At 46.2% G+C, this 21,403-nt stretch overlaps 1 protein-coding gene across 6 annotated transcripts in view; it reads right to left on the reverse strand.

The window, feature by feature from the left end:
- The window catches only part of DAZAP1 (DAZ associated protein 1), a 1,852,448-nt gene that overhangs the window by 232,539 nt on the left and 1,598,506 nt on the right, over nucleotides 1-21,403 (reverse strand). For 2 of the 6 annotated variants that reach the window (XM_069646757.1, XM_069646748.1), the window contains 2 exons: nucleotides 17,190-17,324; nucleotides 14,947-15,111 (listed from right to left, as the gene is read on the reverse strand). The exons of 1 other annotated variant lie outside the window; for it this stretch is intronic. In XM_069646757.1, the coding sequence (XP_069502858.1) occupies nucleotides 14,947-15,111; nucleotides 17,190-17,324 (300 nt within the window). Of the gene's footprint in view, nucleotides 1-14,337; nucleotides 14,417-14,946; nucleotides 15,112-17,189; nucleotides 17,325-21,403 lie in introns of all 6 variants that reach the window. 3 more of the 6 variants (XM_069646749.1, XM_069646751.1, XM_069646753.1) reach the window with 3 other exon arrangements.

A 21,403-nucleotide genomic window follows, 5' to 3' on the forward strand; every position in this document is an offset into this window, starting at 1 on the left:
ACCGTGACTTTTCTTGGCGTCGACGCCGGTGTCGAAGCTGGCGTCGAGTCGACAGACCCGTGTGTCGAAGGTCCCTTCGACAACGGCGTCGAAGACATCGACCTCGGCGTCGACGGAACCCTCGTCGACGCCGTCGACGGAACCTTCGAGGAAGGTTTGGAGGTCATAGTCCTACTCGAGGGTTCGAGACGCGCTCGAGAGGTTACCTTCGCCGGGTACTGCGACTCGCGGCGTTTTTGATCTTCGGGTCTTTCGACCAGAGCATCGCTCTCGGCAGTCTTCGAGGGGGTCGAGGCCGCTTTCTCGAAGACGCTCATCATATTTTTGCGGAATTCCTCCCATTCAGCCCGGGAACTATGTTTCGTGGGGCAAGGGATTCTTTTTGGCGAAACAGAGGAAGAGGAAGATGGAGAAGGGGATCTTCGACGTCTCCTCTTCGAGTGCTTCGATCTCGAGGAGTGATGAGACCCACTCCGAGACCTGGAGCGCGAATGGCGACGAGGAGACGAGTGTCTCAACTTCGTCGACGAAGAAGAAGCTTTAAAAGTCTTACCTTTCTCCAGCTTCCCCCTACGCTCCTTCAGGGCCTTAGCTGTCATGGACATACAGTCCTCGCATTCCGAACAATAGTGTTCAGCTCCCAAACACCACAGACAAACTCTGTGAGGGTCAGTCAACGACATCTTTTTCCCACAATCTCGGCATTTTTTGAAGCCGGATCGAGGAGTTGTCGGTTCCGACGAGGAAGCCATCGAGTACGGATCGAATGACTCGAGGTAAATAGGATTAATCTGACTAAGAACTGAGCAACGGTATTCCGAGGCACTGAGTAAGCGCGGAAAAACGGAACTGAGCAACAGACACTGCGCGCGGCCTTTATAGGCAGGATGACGTCGACGTCGATAAGGCGCCCTCTAGAGAGAAAACATTTTCCGAGGCCAGCAGAGCTGGAAGGAGATATCCAAGATGAGGAATACGTCGGAGGACACAATCCCTTCGAAATCTATTATTATTACTGTCTGGTATAAAGAGAAACTTTAGAATAAGAATGCAGATTAGTGTGTATGAATTACTGGGTAAAACGAAGCATGGTTTAAAAGCAGGTATCAGTTTAAGGGTTAACATATATTTTTACTCACTTAAAATACTCTCCCTGTGACTGGGAATAACTTTTTTACTCCTTATAATTTTACTACCACTAAAAAAATCTCATCTTCATTCCATTTCTCAAATACTTTTCCTGATTTCTCACATTTGTTAATGACATTTTAGAAAGACACGGATAATGGATAATAACAAAGTTACTCACCGTAGTGACTACCTTACTCCTAGTCCATAGTCCCCTTTCCTCCATACTTTTGGGACATCCGTCCTGTGGGACGGGACCGGAGCACTTTTGTAAAAAAGCATCACATTGAAAATGTGTCCTTCTCTTTTTACGCGCGGTACCGCACACGGCCGAAACCCGGCCTCCTTATCTCCGCCCCGCACATCGCCCTTCAGTCCTTTTCCATCGCTAGGTCTGAGACCATTTAAGCAATAATAGAGGATACTTATTAGAGGGAACGGCGGGAGGGCATATGGAGGAAAGGGGACTATGTACTAGGATTAAGGTAGTCACTACGGTGAGTAACTTTGTTATACTCCTACATCCCGTCCCCTTTCCTCCATACTTTTGGGAGATTACCAAGCACTCCTTACAGTATAACAGGTGGATTGAACTCCTTTACTGAAAGAGGTTTTGAGAACAGCTTGCCCGAAATGAGCATCAGCCATGGAGCTCAGGTCTACGCAGTAATGTTTCACAAAAGCTGGTGGGAAAGCCCACGCCGCTGCTTTGACAACAGTTCAATGTGTTTACAGAGCGACCATTAGGTAGGAGGCAATGTGGGGAAAGCATAAGCTTTCATGTTGACCCACGAGCTGCAAAGAGGACCATCTCTGGTGTGCCCAATTGCAGAAAAAGTTAATTATTGCTGTTCCTCTCACACTTGTAACCGATGCTGACTGGTGCCTGAATTAATCTGCGGTCACATTGAGGAGACCCGGGATGTGTGGAGCCTGGAGCCAAACAATATACTGGATGGCCCAGCCCAAATTTGCATGACAAGATCCCCAAGGAGAGGAGTCTGTGTCGCCCTGCTTGTTGATGTAAAACCTCACTTTAAGGGAGGTATTCAAAAAGGCAGCTGTGGCCCGCAGAGGTTGGGCAGCCATTATTACACACCTGGGGCTAACTGCGTCACAGGAGCAAGTGAACCAATAGTCTCCCCAGGGGAGTCAGTGGCCTTGCGTGCTATCCTAGCCTTGAACAAGGAACCTCGGCAGAGCCAGTACTGGCAGATCTAGGGTGTTTACTAGACACGTCAGGGGTTTCCCCAGAATTAGCCTCTAGTGGAGGATCCTCGACAGAGCCGGTACTGGAAGGTCCGTGGTACGTGACCGCCTTCCTTTGCCCCTCAACAGAACTGGTATCACCACGGCCGCGGAAAGGCTTAGGTATATACCTTACAGCCAGGACCCTCGATGAGGGACTCTCAATTCTGTTGGTGACCGATTTAGCCCCAAGCAGGGGAACCTCAGATTTAACCCTGGTCTTAGAGTCACCTCGAGAGGTGCCTCGAGCAAAGACTTGGTACAGTTAACTCCAGATGGAGAAGCCTCAGTGTGAACCCTGGTATCCAAAGCCACAGAAGTACTGGGGTCGTCCTTAGCCCCAAATGGGGAACCTTGGAAGAAGATCTGGTTTTGGGAGACCGCTGCGGGGCCCCTCAGAGTAGTTTCCGGTGCCTCTCGCTGAGCCGAGACCAAAAAGAGTACCGGAATCTGACGTGTTCTGCTCCCACAGAGAACTGCAGATATTTCATATGCGGGCTCCAGAGAACCGCAGATATTTCATATGCGGGCTCCAAGTCAGAATGTGCATTTACGCATCCTGGAAGACCACCACACTGAGTCAATCGCCCTTCCAGAGAGGACTTTATTTGGCAAGGGTGTGATCAACTTGAATTTCCAGAAGAGAGGTTTGAAGGGTGGGGTTCGAGGAAAGGGCAAGCAAAAACATGCCTCAACGATGGACAAATCCCACCAGTCTTCGGTGATGGTTTGCCACGCCTCCAGATGAGAAGAGATTCATCCTCCCACTGAAGTATAGTGTGATGGACAAAAAAATATAATTTGGTGATTTGTCGGCAGGGAGATTCCTGTAGAGGAGGCTGATGGCCGAGAGAAAAAACCAACCACCTTACCGCTACCGCTTAAGGCGGGGCTACTAACAGGAGTTTCAGATCGGTTTGCACGGCGACCCTGAAACACCCTGAACCCAGAGAAGGACTGAGCCTGAGACCCAAACCTCTGTGTACAAGGGGCCTTATCAGAAGCTGCCGCCAGGACCAACAAACGGGTCCCTGTTGTCCACACAGCGCGGAAAAAAAACTGCTCAGCCCCAAAGGAAAAGCTCCCAGCACCAGTCGACATGAAAGTTGGTGTAAGGGAGGTATACAAAAAGGTTGCCGCGGACCAAGGAGGCTGGGCTGCCATTTAGTCAACACCTGAAGAGAACTGCGTCATAGGATAAATGAAGCAACTGTCCCCTCAGGGGAGTCAGGGGACTTAAGAAACACTTAGCCTTGAAACAAGGATCCTCGGCCGAGCCGGTGCTGGCAGATCTAGGATGTTTAGTGGACATCCTAGGAACTGACCCAGAATTGGCCTCCAATGGACGAACCTCGGCAGAGCCAGTAATGGAAGGCCTGCTGCTGATCAACATCTTTACCCCCTCGACAGAATCGGTATTACCACACCCCAAGCGTGGGACGGTTGAGGAATGTATACTACCGACAGGACCCTTAGAGGATCCCTCGACTCCGTTGGTACTGTATTTAGAGGAACTATGGGTTTTAACCCGGGACATATAGCTCCCTCAAGAGGGTCCTCGAGCCGTGGTTCAATGTAACAAGCACCAGAAACTGAGACCTCAGGGCGTACCCTGGTATCAGTGTGGAAAACTCCAGAAATGGGGACCTCAGAGCGAACCCCGGTATACAGAGCCAAAGACAAACTGAGCTGAACCTTAGCACCCAAATGGTGAAACTCGGAACCATATCCGGTTTTGGCAGGTCTTCTGAAGGACCCTCAGAGAACACTCTGGTGCGTCTATTAGGCCCTTGAGGCACCTTAAGGGGATCCCTGGTAACAGGGCTACACAAGCCCCTCCCGGTCATCGGAGCAGGTTACTATTGCTGAAAGGAATGCTCCCAGCACCAGATGTTGCAAACATAGGTGTAAGGGAGGTATCAAAAATGGCTGTTGTAGGCCACGCAGGTTGGGCCACCATTTGTCGCCACCTGAAGAGAACTGCGTCACATGCGTAGGTGAGGCAATTGCCTCTTCAGGAGAGTCAGGGGGCTTAAGTAACACTTCAGCCTTACAAGAAACCTCGGCGGAACAGGTACTGGGTGGTCTCGGATGCTTAGTCCACATCTTCAAACCAGTCTCAAAATTAGCCTCTAACGGAGGAACCTAGGACAAGACGGTACCAAGGAGAATGCGGTCCGTGACCCCTCTCTTTGCCCCCTCGACAGAACCGGTACCACCACAACTTTGAGCGTGGGACGGTTGACGGCAATACCTCACCGACAAGACCCTCAGAGAATGCCTCTCAGATCTGTCGATATAGACTTTAGCCTCCACAAGAGGAACCTCAGGTTTCAACCTGGTATGTAAAGCTCCCTTTAAAGGCGCCTCGACTCATGACTCGGTACATACTTTAGCCTCCACAAGAGGAACCTCAGGTTTCAACCTGGTTACAGCAGGGAAAACTCCAGAAACCGAGACCTCAGGGTGACCCCTGGTATCCCAGCACCCAGACGAACTGGGCTTAACTTTAGCACTGTGATGGTGAACTTCGGAACAATGTCCGGTACTGGCAGGTCCGTCAGAACCCTCAGAGGAATCTCTGGTAGGCCTATTAGGCCCTTGGGGCACCTCAGGGGAAACCCTGGCGACAGAGCTACAAGAAAGGCTCTTAAAGTACTCCCCCTTGGGGTCAGAGTGCATAAGTCTCTGAAAAATCCCCAAAAAAAGGCTTCCTCTGACGAAGAGGCTGCCAGGAAGCGGGACCATATGCAGTAGTGGGATCTGAGGGGGGAACTGATTCACACTGTCGCGTGGATAAGGTTGTCCACCAAAAAGAAGGTTCCCAGCACCCGCCGACGATAGCGTGGGTGTGAGGGAAGAAATAAAAATGGCCACCGTAGACCACGCGGGAACGCCCGCCATTTTGTGAACATCTGAGGAGAACTGTGTCACATGTGTAGATGAGGCAGTTGACTCCACAGATTGGACAGGGGACGTGAATGAAATTTTAGCCTTGACACAAGGATCCTCGGCAGAGCCGGTACTATGGGGCCTTGGATGTTTACTGGGCATACAGTACCTTGAATTAGCCTCCAAAGGAGTAACCTCTGCAACCCCACTAACAGAGGAGTTACGGTCGATGACCTCTACCTGTGCCCCCTCAACAGAACCGGTACCTCCGTGAGCGTGGGAAAGTTGAGGAATCCACCTCACAGACAAGACCTTTACATGCCTCTCAGTTCTGTTGGTACACACCTTAGCCTCGTTAAGAGGAACCTTGGAACAGAGTCCGGTCTTAATAGCTCCCTTGAGAGGGGCCTCGAAGTGTGGTTCTGTACAGAAAGCCTCAGCAGAGGCCTCAGGGCACACCCCGGTGTCTGTGTGGGAAGCTCCAGACCAGGAGACCTCGGAGCAAATTCCAGCACCCAAGGGCCTCAGCACGACTATGCTGGCTATTAGCACCTGATCAGTGAACCTCGGATCGTAATATGGTATAGGCAGCCCCCTCGCGGAAACCCTGAGAGAAAACCCTGGTACGCCTATTAGGCCTGCGAGGCACCTCAGGGACAACCCCGGTAGCAGAGCTTTTGAAGCCCCTCCCGGACCTGGAGGACCCCGGGAAGGAGTCCCCCAACCGTCGTGCCCTGAAAAGTAAAGAACTTACTGGGCGTCTCTTCTTTCCGTCAATGAAAAGTTGGAAATGCGATGGACGAACCTTCTGGAAGGTTTCCTCCCACCTACGAAGACGACGTTGAAGTGCCCGGACAGAAAGTGAGTCGCAGAAGAAACACGAATCCCAACGGTGATCCAGTCCCAGACACTCCAAGCAGAGTGAATGGGGATAAGCCCTAGCAAAGCAAAAATTGCAAGAAAAACAAGTGGCAAATCCCAAACGCTCCGGCATAGACTGAGGACTGCGCGACCGCAGAACCTGAGCAGGAGAGAAGGACAACGGGAAAGAAGAACAAGTTACTTACCAACTGTAACGTTCTTTTGACTGGATGTCCCTCCCAAGTATTCCTTATCTTTGATAAATCCACTTCCAGCCAGCTTGCTGGCCTCGGAAAAAAATATCGCAGTAGAGGGAGCTGCGCGTTGACGTCCCTCGAGTCGGTGTCCCTCAAAGGCCCATGTATCGGCGCCAACGTCACCATAGGTCTAAATAGTCTCGCGCAGCGTCCGTTGCTCAGTTCCTTTTTTGGGTGCTGCATTTGCCCTTTATGGGATGGTTAATACCCTTGAAGGATCGTAGGCTGCAACTACAAGGGAAGTTTTACTGCATGGAAGGATGAGAGGGGCAATAAGGAATACATGGGAGGAACATCCAGTCAAAAGAACATTAGAGTCGTAAGTAACTTGTTCTTCGAATGGATTGTGTCCTCCCACGTATTCCTGATCTTTGATAGACTCCCAAAGCAGTAATGTGTATAGGAGGCAGGCGTAAAACGTAATTATTTTTAAAAATGCACAGAGTGCAACACAGCTTTCCCAAATTTAGTCTCCTGTCTAGTGTAGGAATCTAGACTGTAGAATTTGGGGAACGTATGTGCAGGATACCATGTGGCAGCCGCACATATGTCTTTAATTGGAACGCGTTTTGGAGAGCTGACAAGACTGCGATAACCCGGTTGAATGAGCCCTGAGGTGTTGAGGAGGCTCTTTTCCTACCAATTTATATCACTTTGTGATGGTCAGTATTATCCATCTTGAGATGGTTTGCTTCATGATAGGTAAAACTAGTTTATGTCCTGCATACCCCACAAACAAACTGATCTGCTTGTCTAATCTTTGCAAGTCTGTTAATGTAAAAACACAAGGCACGCCTTGGATCCAGCCTGTGCAATCTCTCTTCCTCTTTCCCTGAACGAGGAGGAGGGTAAAATGAAGGTACGGATATTTTTTGTGTGATATGTAATTCTGAGACCACCTTTGGGAGGAAATTTGGCTTCACTTGAAGAACTACCTTATCTTTGTGAAAGACTGTATGAGGTGGTTTACAAGATGAAGCTTGTAATTCGCTCCCTCTTCTAGCAGAAGTTAAAGCCACTAGGAAGACCGTTTTTAGAGTGAGAAACCTTAATGGACAGGAATGAAGAGGTTCAAATGGAGTACCCATTAGAAATGTTAAGACTAGATTTAAATCCTACTGGGGAACTTGAAAAGTAATGACTATGGGCTACTTGAAATATGAAGGTTCCTCAGCCGTGCGCTTAAAGATTGACAGCGCGGCGAGGTAACCCTTGATTGTGCCAACTTGAAGGACTGAATTTGCCAAATATAGTAAGAAAGAGAACACCATTGGTGCACTACATGAAAAAGGGTACATTTACTTATCCCTACACAAGCTGCACAATTTGTTCCAACGGCAGCGGTATAAAGATTTAGTTGCTGACTTCCTGGCTAAAAGCAACACCTCCATTACGACATCCGGGAGGTCCCAATCTTTGTATCTCAGAAGCTTTCAGAAACCAAGCGTGAAGGTTGAGAGTCCTGATATCCGGATGGAGAACCTGACTTCCCTCTTGCGAGAGAAGATCTTCTCTTTGTGGAAGAGGAATCGGATAAAAGATGGAAATGTCTAGAAGATCCGGGTACCACGTTCTCCTGGCCCAATCCGGGGCAATTAGAATCATGGGTTTCCGGAATCTCCTCAACCTTTTGATCACTTGAGGATTGACGGGGACTGGAGGAAACGCAGACAACAGTGGAAACTCCCAGTCCACCAAGAACGCGTTCCTTAGAGCTCCGCTCGGAGGAAATTCCCTTGAGCAATATCGATCACACTTCAGGTTGATACTGGTGGCGAACAGATCCACCTGAGGGGTTCCCCAAAGGGCGAAGGACTTCCTGAGCTAGTTCCCACTCGTGGGAGACTGTGTTCTGCCCGCTAAGAGCATCCGCCGTAGTGCTCTTCTCCCCGGCTAGGTGAACTGCTGATAGAGAGATTCCTTCTTGAATTGCCCAGAACCAGAGCTGCATTGCCTCTCTGCACAGTGGCAGTGACCCAATGCCTTCTCTTTTGTTGAGGTAGTGCATGGCCACTGTGTTGTCCGTCATTATCAGGACGTTTTTTCCCTGTACTGATGGCAGGAAAGCTTTCAGTGCTAGCCTGATCACTCTCAGCTCTAATCGGTTGATGTGTAGTCTGGACTCCGATGGAGACCAACGACCACTGATGGTCAAGTCGTTGGCATGGGCTCCCCACCCAGTGAGTGAAGCGTCCGTGACTACTGTTATCTCCAGCCATGGTTGCCAAAACTGTTCTCCTTTCAAGATGTTCTCCCGACAAGCCCACCACTGAAGGTCTCGTGCTACTCTGTCCGGGATTTGTAGGAGATCTGACATTCTTCCTGAGAATTGTGACCACCGGGTCCTTAGCGCCCACTGGAGAGATCTCATTCTCAGGTGAGCCTCTTGCACTAGAAAAATGCAGGATGCCATGATGCCGAGCAACCTCAAAAAGTCGAAGGCTGGTAGACGCTGGGCATTTTGAAATCTGGTGACCATCTGTAGAATATCTTGAGCTCTCACTTCTGGTGGCGAGGCTTTTCCCACGGATGTGTCCAGGACTGCTCCAATGAACTGGCGTTTCTGTGATGTTATCATATGTGACTTCTTTAAATTGAGGGAGAAGCTCAGTTTGTGGAGGGAGTGGCAAACAATCTAGATGGACTTGAGCTTGTTCCGGGGACACTGCTCTGATCAACCAGTCATCCAGGTAGGGGTAGACATGAATCCCTTCCCTCCTTAGACTTCCACAACCGCCATTAGCTTGGTGAAGACCCTTGGGGCGGAGGTAAGCCCAAATGGCAGAACCCGAAATTGATAGCGAGAGCTGCCAATGGCGTACCTCAGGTACTTCCTGTGCTTGTGATGGATTGGCACATGAAAGTAAGCATCCTGAAGGTCCAGAGATACTAACCAATCCTGAAACTGGAGGGCCTGAAGGATCTAAGAAAGGGTTACCATCTTGAACTTGTTCTTCCTGAGGAATTTGTTCAATTCTCGCAAGTCCAAGATGGGTCTCAATTCTTCGTCCTTCTTTGATATTAGAAAATAGGGGGAATACCAACCCTTGTTCCTCTCCGCTACAGTTACTGGTTCTATGGCACCTTTCTCTAGCAGGTCTGAAATCTCCTGCATAAGGATCGGGTCTGGAAACTTCAGAGTCATCCACCGGGGAACAACTCTTTGAGGAGTGTGTAGGAAAGGCAGGCAGTAACCTTGGGCAACTGTTTCCAATGCCCAAGCATCTGACGTAATAGCCTGCCATTCCGTCAGATGTTGAGTTAACTTGCCACCTACTGGTGTTTTGTGTGGGGAGACCTCAGAGGGGTTTAGAAGCGGCTGACGCAGATGTTGAGAGTAAAGCAGCACCTGCTGATGCGGACTTGGTACCTTTGACCCGTCCACCACAGGTAAATCGTCTTTGGCCTCTTTGAGCTGGCTGGCCTCTGCCTTTTCCAAATGTGGAGTAAAAACAAAAGGGCTTCTCCCACCAGGACATACCTGTGGGGCGATTTGGAGTTTGACGAATTGCAGCCCCAAATGATTTTGCTGCCGCCTTTGAGGTTTGCAATTTCTCCAGACTTTCATCAGCTTTCTTGCCAAATAGTGAGGTACCGTCAAAGGGCATATTCAGAAGCCTGGCTTGTACATCAGGAGCAAAACCAGATTTCCGTAACCACGCTAATCTGCGGATTGTGGTACTCACTGCCATGACTCTGCTGATGTTATCAGCAGAGTCGAGACCTGTTTGGAGGGACTCACACATCGCATCCTTCCCATCCTTGATATTCAAGAATGCATCTCGTTCCTCCCCTTCTGGGAGACGGTCAGCCGCCGATGAAGCGCACTCCCAAAGGGAATCTCACTAGCGTGCAAGTGGCGTTAATAGACTTAAGTGCCATGCTGCATGCTGAAAAGATCTTTTTAGACATGGCATCAAATCTTTTGTCATCTCTATCTTGTGGTATAGTGGGGTATGCCGATTTACTACTTGACAACGTCGCAGCCTGCACTACTAAACTCTCTGGGGTTGGATGTTTACTTAAGTATACAGGGTCTGAGGCTGATACTCTATACTTCGCAGAGAGCTTTTTATTTACTGCAGGGATAACCTCTGGTGTTTCCCAATGTTCAGTTACTTTTCTCTGCAATGCTGCATGAAAAGGATCTATAGAGTCTTCTTGAGGCCCTTATCTAAGATGTCTGTTAGATCATCTTGTTGGAAAGACGGTACAGGTGTTGTCCACCCCATAAACGCCAACATTCTTGCCATAAGGGCTCTGTAAGACATGTCTGCATGCTCTCCAGGTTCTGGTCCAGCAAATTCCGCCTCTGGAGAGGTATCTATGCCACTGGCATCTTGTAAAGATTCTTGAAGATCTCTTAATCTAACTACCTCAGATATTAGCTGCTCTGGAATAGGAACTCTTGTAGTCTGTAAACCAAAAGGTCTCTCATTATCAGAGTCCTCTCCTTCCTCATAGATAGAAGATAAAGCTCTGAAGTAGTCAGAGCTTGGATAAGGGGTAAAACCCATTTCAAGAGAAGAGGGTGCCAAATTGGTAGACACTGCTTGGGATAGAGTTGTAGTTGTCGATGTAGACGTTATAGGTCTCGACAAACCTACAAACTGCGTCGAAAAACTCGAAAATGGCTTCAATATCATCAAGAGAATCGGAATTCTACTTGCTGTCGTCGATATTGTCGATGCCACTTTCGACACCTGGGACGGGACCTTCGACACCTCTAGTGCTGATGGTGCAGTTGGGGCCTGAGGCTTCGAGGACCTCTCTTTCATCTGCTTCGACAAGGGTGTCGATGACACAGACTTTTGCGTTGAAAGCACCTTCTACGATGGCGTCGATGACGCAGTCTTTTTCGAAAAATTCTTGTCTTTACCAAGGGTTCATGACACTCTCGAGGGTTTTTGTTTGCCAGGTTCGACGACTCACAGCGTTTTTGTTTTTCAGGTCTTTCACCCAGGGTATCACATCTAGGTATCTTCGAGGGGGACAAGGCTGCATTCTCAAAGACCCTAAGCATTATTTTGCGAAATTCCTCCCACTTAGCTGGAGAGCTGTGTTTAATGGGGCAGGTGACCCTTTCTGGGGAATTAGAGGATGAAGAGGAAGCAGATCTATGACACCTCTTCTTAGAATGTCTCGATCTAGATGAGTGGTGAGAACCACTTCGAGATCTCGAGTGTGAATGTTTCTTTCGATGGTGAGGAGACGAATGTCTCGACTCAGCCGAGGACGATTTCGAAGGGGTAGAAGATTTAACCGTCTTACCTTTTTCTAGCTTCCCCCTACGCTCCTTCAAGGCTTTCGCCGCCATGGACATACAGTCCTCACATTCCGAACACTGGTGTTCTGATACCAGGCACCACAAATAGATCTTGTGAGGATCTGTTAATGACATATTTTTTCCACAATCTCGAAATATTTTGAAGCCGGATCGTGGGGTCGAAGCGGACGAAGATGCCATCGTAGGATGAAGATTTTTGAAGTTTTTCGAAGAGTTTAATGAAGAAACGAGCGTTGCGTCTCCGAGGCTTACAAATTGCGGAAAACCAGAACTGAGCAACGGATGCTGCGTGAGACTATTTATACCTATGGTGATGTCGGCGCCGATACAGAGGTCTTCGAGGGACACCGACTCGAGGGATGTCGACGCGCAGGGCCCACTACTGTGAACAATGTTTTTCCGAGGCCAGCAAGCTGGCTGGAAGTGGATTTATCAAAGATAAGGAATACGTGGGAGGACACAATCCATTCGAAAAAGGTCTTCCCGATGATGCGAGTGCTTCCAGCCCCGACCGCGCGGAGAAAAGGACTGAAGGGCGATACGCGGGGCGGAGATAAGGAGGGCGGGGTTATGGCCGAGTGCGGTACCCCGCGTAAATAGAGAAGGACACATTTTCAATTTGATGCTTTTTTTTAAAAAAAATGCTCCGGTCCCGTCCAACAGGACAGAATGTCCCAAAAGTATGGAGGAAAGGGGACGGGATGTAGGAGTATTATGTTTAAAAATAATGAGCCTTACATCTCTGGTATGGGATCTTGATTAACATTCCTAAAGACTAAATATAATAGCAAGTCAAATGACCAAAGAATAGGCAGTGGGGATCTTAGCAGAAAAAGAGAAAAGGATGAAATGCATACAAAATATTGCTCATTATATATTACATAGATTTATCAGGGAAGTGTGATCCATTTACTTTGACATCTCCTCTGGCATCTAGAGTCTGGTTTGTAAAGGCTTGAAAATGTATGGCCAGACCTCTACATAACAGTTTTTCCAACTTCAAGAAATGTATCTTTATGAGGAAAGAATGTAATGGTTGGATTTCCTGAAATAATCGTGTTACTCTTTGCTGGTACCTCACTAGCAAAATAGGGAATGGTGCACAAGCATGCAAGATAAATCATGCCTCAATAAGGTGTTTTCACATTATGTTGAGTAAGAAATCTGCTTTAGAACATCAAACCTGAAGATACGAAGAGGAATCTAAAGCAGATACTGGAGAATAAGCAGATAGTAGCCCATAGAAATTAGGGGGAATTGTGACACACAGGCAAAGCCAGGACATGCTTCATAATGGAAACTGCTACAAAAGTTTCAAAAACGTTAAGAGGTTAAACAACTTGATGAATGGAAATACATTTGGCAATGAATGCATACATATGACAGACCCAATAGTGAAGAATAAATGGTTTCCAACCTTGGCGATTATCAGGAATATATTGAAGAAAGCTTTTGTGTTTTCATGTTTCACAAATAAAAACCGACATAAGATTAAGAGCGCTGTCAAGGGAGACGGCGTAGGCCCATTAAGGCCTACCACGACAGAATTGACTTGTTAAATTGAATCTGGATGGTGTTGGCAGGAAAGGGGAGAAAACTAAAAAATGCTACACCCAAAATGTTCGGGCACTAGTATATAACTTAGACAAGCTAGTCAGTTTGACAAATAAAACAAAAGAAAACCAAAAATCGGGGTGCTTTGGTAGACAGCATAAATAAGACAATAAATGAATGAAGTTCATATACAACAATAGACCATACATAGCATTATGAGAACCTAAAGAGCATGGGCCATGCGACAAAAAAGATTAACACGCGTATTCTATGGAATGTCAGTAGTCCACTGTGCAGAGCCATGAAGACAAGACAACCTTTATTTTTATTAGAAGAAGAAAGGTAAATGTCTGAAGTTGAAACAATGTTGAGCAACAGATCTATAGGCATTGAAAACGTGTAGTGATTGATTTAAGAAGTGGCACATGAAAGGTGAAAAGAACGTTAATTCAATGGGCAGAATTTTCAGCATGCAAGTGCCATTGTAACTATGTCCGGTACAGGAGATCAGGAAATACTCCTGCTTCATAAAAAAAAGCGTGTATTTGCCAAGCAGAAGATAAGAATAAAGAAACGATGTAGTTAAACATCACCAAACGGCCATGCAAAGTTGAGATCACAACTGATAGCAACGTAATCAAGTTTGAGGCCTACACATGAGGTTTCTGGATTCTCATTATGGTATCATGGACCTATAATAAGTGGCCAATCTGCTCACAAAGAATGTGGTGAATATCACAAAGGTATTACAGCAAAGCATCATGGATAGAAAGAATCGCATTACAAGAACGTTTACATTTGTAGCTCCCAAACCATTAGCTGAAAACCTGCAATAGCCCATTATGTTACAATAATCTGCTTCACCTGTGATAATACCACATAGAAACCTTAACTGCATTAAAAAGAACTGCATTAAAAAGCACATATTGTTTAGGAAAAGGATAGGCCCGATCTCAATACCAGTCCCCACAATGCCAAACAAATACACATGCTCAGATTGGAATGACAAACAGCCACTATTGGTGTGCAGATGAATGTGTTTACTATCAGTGCAGATGAGAAAGAAAAGGTGATAGTCACCATTGCTAGGAAGGATCTAATTTGACCTACCGTCTCTTACCTTTTCCGACCTTCTTGGCAACTTAGAGAGATCAAATCCATTCGGACAATTTCACAAAGCAGGCATTTCCTGAAAAGAGTGATTTCTTCAGGCTTTTTATGTGGGAACGGTTGAGGCATGCACTACAAACGCCCAACGCAGATACCCCTCATAAGTCAGGCTGTTCCCTATTCTCCCAACCCAAGCAAGCAACGAAGCAGTGTTAAGTTTCCCTCCTCTTACAAAGGGGACTGGCAAGCTTACCATATTTTATTTACAGTGGTCACAAGGACCTTGAAACGCAGGTGTAGTATTTGTAGTCTGGGGGATATCAGCCCATGTACTTATAAAGCAGAAACATGCAGTTCCCAGTCTGGCACATATGCTCGCTGTAAATTAAGTGCTACTGGACCAAGTACAGAGACTGCCAATTTGGAGACTTCTCCTTATAAGACCCCATTTAAAGTGCTGATGTGTCTGCATGAGTATCGACTCTCAGAAAGTCAAACTCCGTAATCGTCCCAAACTAACAAGCAAAAGGCAAAAATGGCAAAAAAAGAAAGGGCTGACGTGAGCTGGAGGTAGTCGGAAAACAGCTTTATTATCCAGATTTTACTTACCATATTGCGTAAAAGGAAAATCTGGCTGTGCGTTTGGGGGTTTGTTCATATCCTGAGCTTGCTGTGATGGGGGGAACGCAAGTGAAGTACCCGGAGTTGCAGGTGAGGGTGGTACTCCAGGCGGGGGAAATTGATCAGGCGGATGTGGAGCACCATACCCAAAAGCTGAAAAGAGAAAGGGTAACACGAAATGGACCAGTTACTTTCGACTAAAGAAGAACCCATTCCACCTTATGGGTATAGATTACCAACAAGGTTGGGAAACTGATGCCATACTGAGAATCCAGAACCAGTTTCTTAAATAATAAACAGACGGAATATCCAACAGCTGTAACCAAAAGCCATAAAATAACGACATGGGCACTACTGCATAAAAGGTTTAACTGACATGCTGACGGTGGGCAAAAGGAATCAGACAAAAATGATCTAATAGTGGAGAAAATGTGTGAATCTGATGCAAACAAACCGACCTACCGCCGAGATTATGTCCTTAATAAAGGTAGGAGCTCTCAAGGCATTTTTCTTCCAGAATTTCAAATGAAATTGTTTCAAAGAACGACCATTGCAAGGGGCAGGGATTTGCACCTATATGCCTAAAGATTCACAAGTGTACCAGTTCAAACCCTTGTCAATCTTAGGCAGGTATTCTTGGCCAAAAACTGCAATGAGAAATCAATGATTTAAAGGCTCTGAATTGGAGCAGAACTGAAAAAAAGCTACTTGCTCTGAGTGCACTGAAGAAACGAATGCAGATATCCGGTAGCGACACAAATGATGGGAAATTAACAATGAACATAAATGTCACAGGGAACTCTTAGCAATGCAAGACAATTCACACTAGAGTTCCTTCTCCATGGCACAATGATTCATTTTGGAATTTACTAATTATTTCCCCAAAACAGGTCTACGGACAACCATAATTTCAGTGGCCCAAATCTCCCTTTCAAAGGATAATAATAAATAAACCAAGTCTTTGAAGTGATTTTTTTCTTTTTGAAGCAGACACAGAATAGTTATTTAGAACACAGATTAGTCAGAATGTTGACAGCTTTCTGGGAAGTAAAAGAAAGGATAAGAACGAATGAGTCCGCACAACAGGTGGCAAAAAAGCACATGTATACAGGATGAACACTGAGAAAGATTGTACTTCTCAAAGGCCTCTGAAATGGATGGGTAGCCAAGTTGCACGAAACAAAAATGACTAGATCCAATGAAAAGAATACACACGTCTCATATTTATCACGGGGAGCTCCAGACTATTTCATCAGCATGTTTTGTTGTCTTAGCTCAGAGCAACTCCTCAGTGCCATCCCAGATAAAAGTAAAAAATACATCTTATTGAATGGATGGTTGAAATGGACTGATCTCGAATGTATATTCACCATCATTAATTATCTTCTGTGTTTATATGTTAACTGTGAATAGGTGTCATAAGGTTTTTAAAGGGGAAAGCAGTTTGATGAGGACCTGGAAGAGTAGCGTATAGACACAAACTTTGTGGGGAAAACCACCAAAAAGGCTAATGGTGATCAAAGACATCTAGTCCAAAAGAAATCTGTTAAGGGGATGAGACAGTTACACCAGTAGACTATGGTTGGAGCAGCAGACTGAGAGCTCATCTTCAGTACAGATATCCAGCATGAATTACAATCAGGGATTTCAAATTAATCTTATATATTTTTAATAAATATCCCTTTCAACAATCCCTACTCGTTTCCAGGAATTCCAGGCTGGACACAGTCGAATTTCTGTACGAGTATGTTTGTATTTAGTTTACACTTCCAAAATGGAAGGATCAGATATTGGAAAAATCGTGATCTGCTTATCTCACCTTAAGGCAGCCCCAAAAAGAGCGAATCTTAGTAAAAATATAAAATAATCCACAAGTAGGCTGCGTGCATGCAGGTTGCCTTTAACGGCTGCAGGGAAAATAAAAGTATTGTTGCGAAGATATGTCTCATACAAGATTGAAGCACTCTGCCCAGCTGAGGATGCAATTCAACAATGTCTGGAAAAAAATAGGTTCCAGATTCTCAACAAGACGTCCAAGTTCGCAACCATATTGGGAATCTAGAACATAATACAAATAGTGACTTAGGTACAGCACTTAGACAAACTTTTACACACATCACACTCATTACATTGCAATATACAGAAATAAAAAAGGCGAGTCCCATTCAATACTCCAGAGGCGCAATAACTTTAGATTAAGCTTGTCAATTTTGCAGAACATGGGAACTTACTGAATGGAGGAGGTGTGCCATAACCCTGAGGGAAAGCTTGCGGGGGAGGAAATCCACCAGGCGGCGTTGAAACTATATAAGAGGTAAAAGCAGGAGGTGGTGGTGCACCCCGTCCAGTAGGCGGTCCAAATGCACCTAAAACAACATTTGAAAAGAATGAACAGTGACAGCATAACAAGAACTTGGTAAAGCTAGATATGTTATAGAATTCTGATGTGAGAATCCTTAAACTCTGTGACAAGAGTCTATTGTGCAGCATAACTGGTGGCAAAGCGTTCCAGTGAGCAATTATTCTGGCAGGCAGTAGAAGCTCAATCCTATAAAGCCTGATGGACTTAATTGAAAGCAGAGTTCACATGTTTTTTGCTTTCATCAATTTAGGATATGACCAGTAATTACAATACAGACATTTATTTCAGTAGGGCAATGCTATGGGAGAAGACTTTTACATAACAACAACGTGAAGACAGAGGTCCAGGAATATAAAGTTAACATACCTGAAAAAAAAAGTTACTCCTCCCCACCCCTTGGAGTCTTAGTACTCCCCACCACTTGAATAGGGCATTTGGGATATTTATTGTGAGACTATCAGAGCAGGTGCAATGGATATTTAAGGGTTTAGAAGCCTAATACAGGAAGCACAATCATGGTTGTCTCCATCCAATTACAGATCTCCCACGCCTCTGCAAATTATCTTGACATCTCAATGGTCTATTTTCTCTGTTCTAGTTGTGGTATATTTTATTTAGAATGGATGTGAGGAGTTTTAGATTTGAATGCATTAAGAGTTCAGATGTTACCACAGTGAGTGCATTATTCATTCTTACATCTTAGCCTCTTCACTTCTGCTTTTAGTTAGGGAACCAATCAATAGACTAAACAAAACAGAATATGGAGAACAGAAAAGAAAATGATCATGCCAAACATCTTTTTCAGAATATTTTGGTAAAAACATTAATATACGCCTCCAAGGGGGATCCAATGTTTTCGACTAATACGTTACTTGAAGTGTACAGTAGTTTCCCAGCATTAGGCTCTTTTAAAAATGCATATTGTTTTGAATATTCACATCTCCAGAATAAATCAACCAGTACAACACTCATAGAATTAATTACATCGGCTAAATAGGAAAGTCAGCTTACCTTTGGCCAATCAGTACGGACTACCAGTGTTCCAACTACACATTGTCTCTTCAGATTCAGGACTCATTTTACATAATTATAACCACAGCCTAAATTGGGTGGGAGGGGGTAGATGGGGCGGAGCAGGTGTGTGTGAAACTATAAAATATATAATTACTGGAGAAGAAATAAGTTACTTACCTGGAACTACTGTTCTCCAGCATGGGTATCTTTCATGGATTCACATGCTCATGCATATTCCCGTCGTCAGGCTGGGAATACAAGGTAATATTAAAGCAGTTTAACTTTTAGGTTTAAAAAAACGGCTGGTCACTTATATAGCCTATTTATGTCACTTTGGGTCATACTGCCCAAGCTAATGGCATTGGTCATCCCAAGCTCCACCCCAGTGGCTGGCCATCTTCAGATTAGGAAGCTCATGTAATGTGGCAGTCAGAAACAAGAAGAGCCATAGATGGGTAGGAGGGACAGTTGCATGTGGATCCATGAAAGAGGCCCACAACCAATGGTACAACTCTACAGAGGGAATGGAAATCACCTCTGGAACACTCACCTCAAGCAAATAGTTAGAGAAGCTCTGCTTGTCCAACACAGACTCCTCACTGGAATTCCCATCAATGCTGTCGAATTTTGTGACTGTGTAGGTAAACCTCAACATAGCAGCCTTGCAGATGTCTCGAGCAAGGGAACACCAGACAGGAACGCCGTAGTGGAGGCCACAGCCCTGGTGGAATGTGCTGAGCTTTGTCTGTTTGCGAGCCACTACCAATGCGAAATGCAGCCAGATATCCACCTGGAAATGGAAGCCTTCGACAGGGCGTTCCCTTTACCAACAGGGCCAAATGCCACAAAAAGCTGTGAAGTCTTGCGAAAGTATTTTGTGTGTTCCATATAGAACCTCAAAGCACAGGCAACATCCAGTGAATGCAATGCCCTCTCTGCCGTAGAGGTGGAAGAGCCAAAGAACACAGGTAAGACCAGAGGCTCATTCAGATGAAAGTTGATATTACTTTTGGCATAAATGAGAGATGAGTGTGCAGCACCATCCTGAATTGATGAAACGTCAAATATGGCGGTTTGCAGGAGAGAGCCTGTGCCTCTACGAAACGCCTGGCAGACAGAATAGCCACTAGAAAACCAGTCTTCCATGATAGAAACTTCAGTGTAGAGGCTAAAAGGGCGGGCCCATTAACTTGGAGAAAACTACATTCAGCTCCCAAGGCAGGGTAGGCAGGTGCCTTTACTGGAGGGAAAATCCAAAACAGCCCCTTGAGGAATTCTTTAAACAGTCTTTGTGACCAGAGAGAAGACCTGCCCGTCGTGCAAGTGGAAAAAGAGTTAGCAGCTAGGCAGACTTCTATGTATGTGTGTGCAAAGCCTGCCTTTGCTAGTGATAGAAGATATTGTAGAATCTGAGAAGGCTTGATTCGGACAGGGTCAAGCTGTTGCAAATGACATCATATAGTAAAACACTTCCGCTTGTGCTTGTAGCATGAGAGAGTGGATGGAGTGCTAGCCTTTGCTAGGATTGCCCAGAATTCCAAAGGCAATGTAAAATGTCTAGACTCCAGGGCTACAAGAGCCAAGATGTCAATTTGAAGGACGTTGGGTCGTGGAGCAACAAAGATCCTCCTCCAGAGAAGGCAGTTTGATGCAAGGTGCTACCGACAGATGAAGGTCTCAGTAAAAATGTGGTGTGGCCACGCCGGAGCAATTAGAAATGATAAGTATCTCACTGTAATGAATAACGCACACCTAGTCAACAGTCCCCTTTCCTCCATACTGCATGTATGGGTGTCCCTCGCTAGGGGCGGGAAGAGAACCTTTTTCATGAGAGAAAATGCCTTTCCCCTTTAAATGTAGTTGCGTGCTGGGGCGCAGCATGGGGATTATGCGCTCCCTTGACTCGACCCTCTGGCGCCACACCCCAGTCTCCCTTGATGCGTCGGCTAGATTAAACTGCCTAACAAAGTTGCTTATTAAGGGGGAAGGATGGTGGGACGTATGGAGGAAAGGGTATGGACTAGGAATAGGTTAGTGACTACAGTGAGTAATTTATAATTACTCCTACGTCCCGTCCCCTTTCCTCCATACTGTATGGGCGATTACCAATGATTGAAGCCCCAGGGAGTAGAGACGTTGCAATCCCTAAGAGAACAGGTTCCTCAGGACCGCTTGCTCAAAGGCTGCATCTGATCTTGCACTGCTGTCTAGGCAATAATGCTTGCAGAATGTAGAGGGGGTAGCCCTGGTGGCCACCCTGCTGATTGCTTGCCATGGCACATTACTCTGTAAGGCGACCACCGTTGTCTTGTGCCTGACCGCATGGGTGTGCATGTTTGCTGGGACCTTCAAATACTGTAACTTGTAGGCCTTTTCAATGGCCGTGACCATCCACATAGCTACTGAAGACTTTGATGCCTGACCATCTGGTTTTGAACCACCGAAGGGGACGAACAAGGTATCTGGCTTGTGGAAGCCCTTTGTCCTGTCCAGGTAGAATTTTAGGGTTCTCCCGACGTCGAGACAGTGCAACAACTTTTCTGCCTCCTCCTTTGTACTTGGAAAAAAAGTTGGGACTATTTCCTCATTGAGGTGAAAAGAAGAAACCACCTTTGGGAGAGACGCAGAGTTGGTGCGTAGCACTGCTGTCGTGATGGAACATGGTAGTAAGGCCGGCATCTCACGGATCCTGCGTGCTGAGGTAAGGCCCAACAGAAGCGCTGTCTTGATTGGGACCAATTTGATGTCGACAGACGCCATGGGCTCGAATGGTTTATGCGCATGGCGCCCAGAACCAAGATGAGGTCCCAGGCTGGGTGAGGACGTCTGATAGTGGGGTATGGTCCTGTCAGCACCGCCAGATGCCTCTTGACCAAAGGGTTGGACGTGGATAATGAGTCACAGCCAGAGTTCTTGTAGGCACCTATGGCCGCGAGGTAAGGGAATAGTTTCTTACCTGTAACTCCATTTCTCCAGCATTGGTATCTTTCATGGATTCACATGCTTAGAATATTCCCCGTCGTCAGGCTGGGAATCCCCGGTACATTGTATATAGACCCTTTCCCGTAG

Source organism: Ambystoma mexicanum, chromosome 1p (genome assembly GCF_040938575.1).
Source record: "Ambystoma mexicanum isolate Mex_15411 chromosome 1p, UKY_AmexF1_1, whole genome shotgun sequence".
NCBI classification, from domain to species: domain Eukaryota; kingdom Metazoa; phylum Chordata; class Amphibia; order Caudata; family Ambystomatidae; genus Ambystoma; species Ambystoma mexicanum.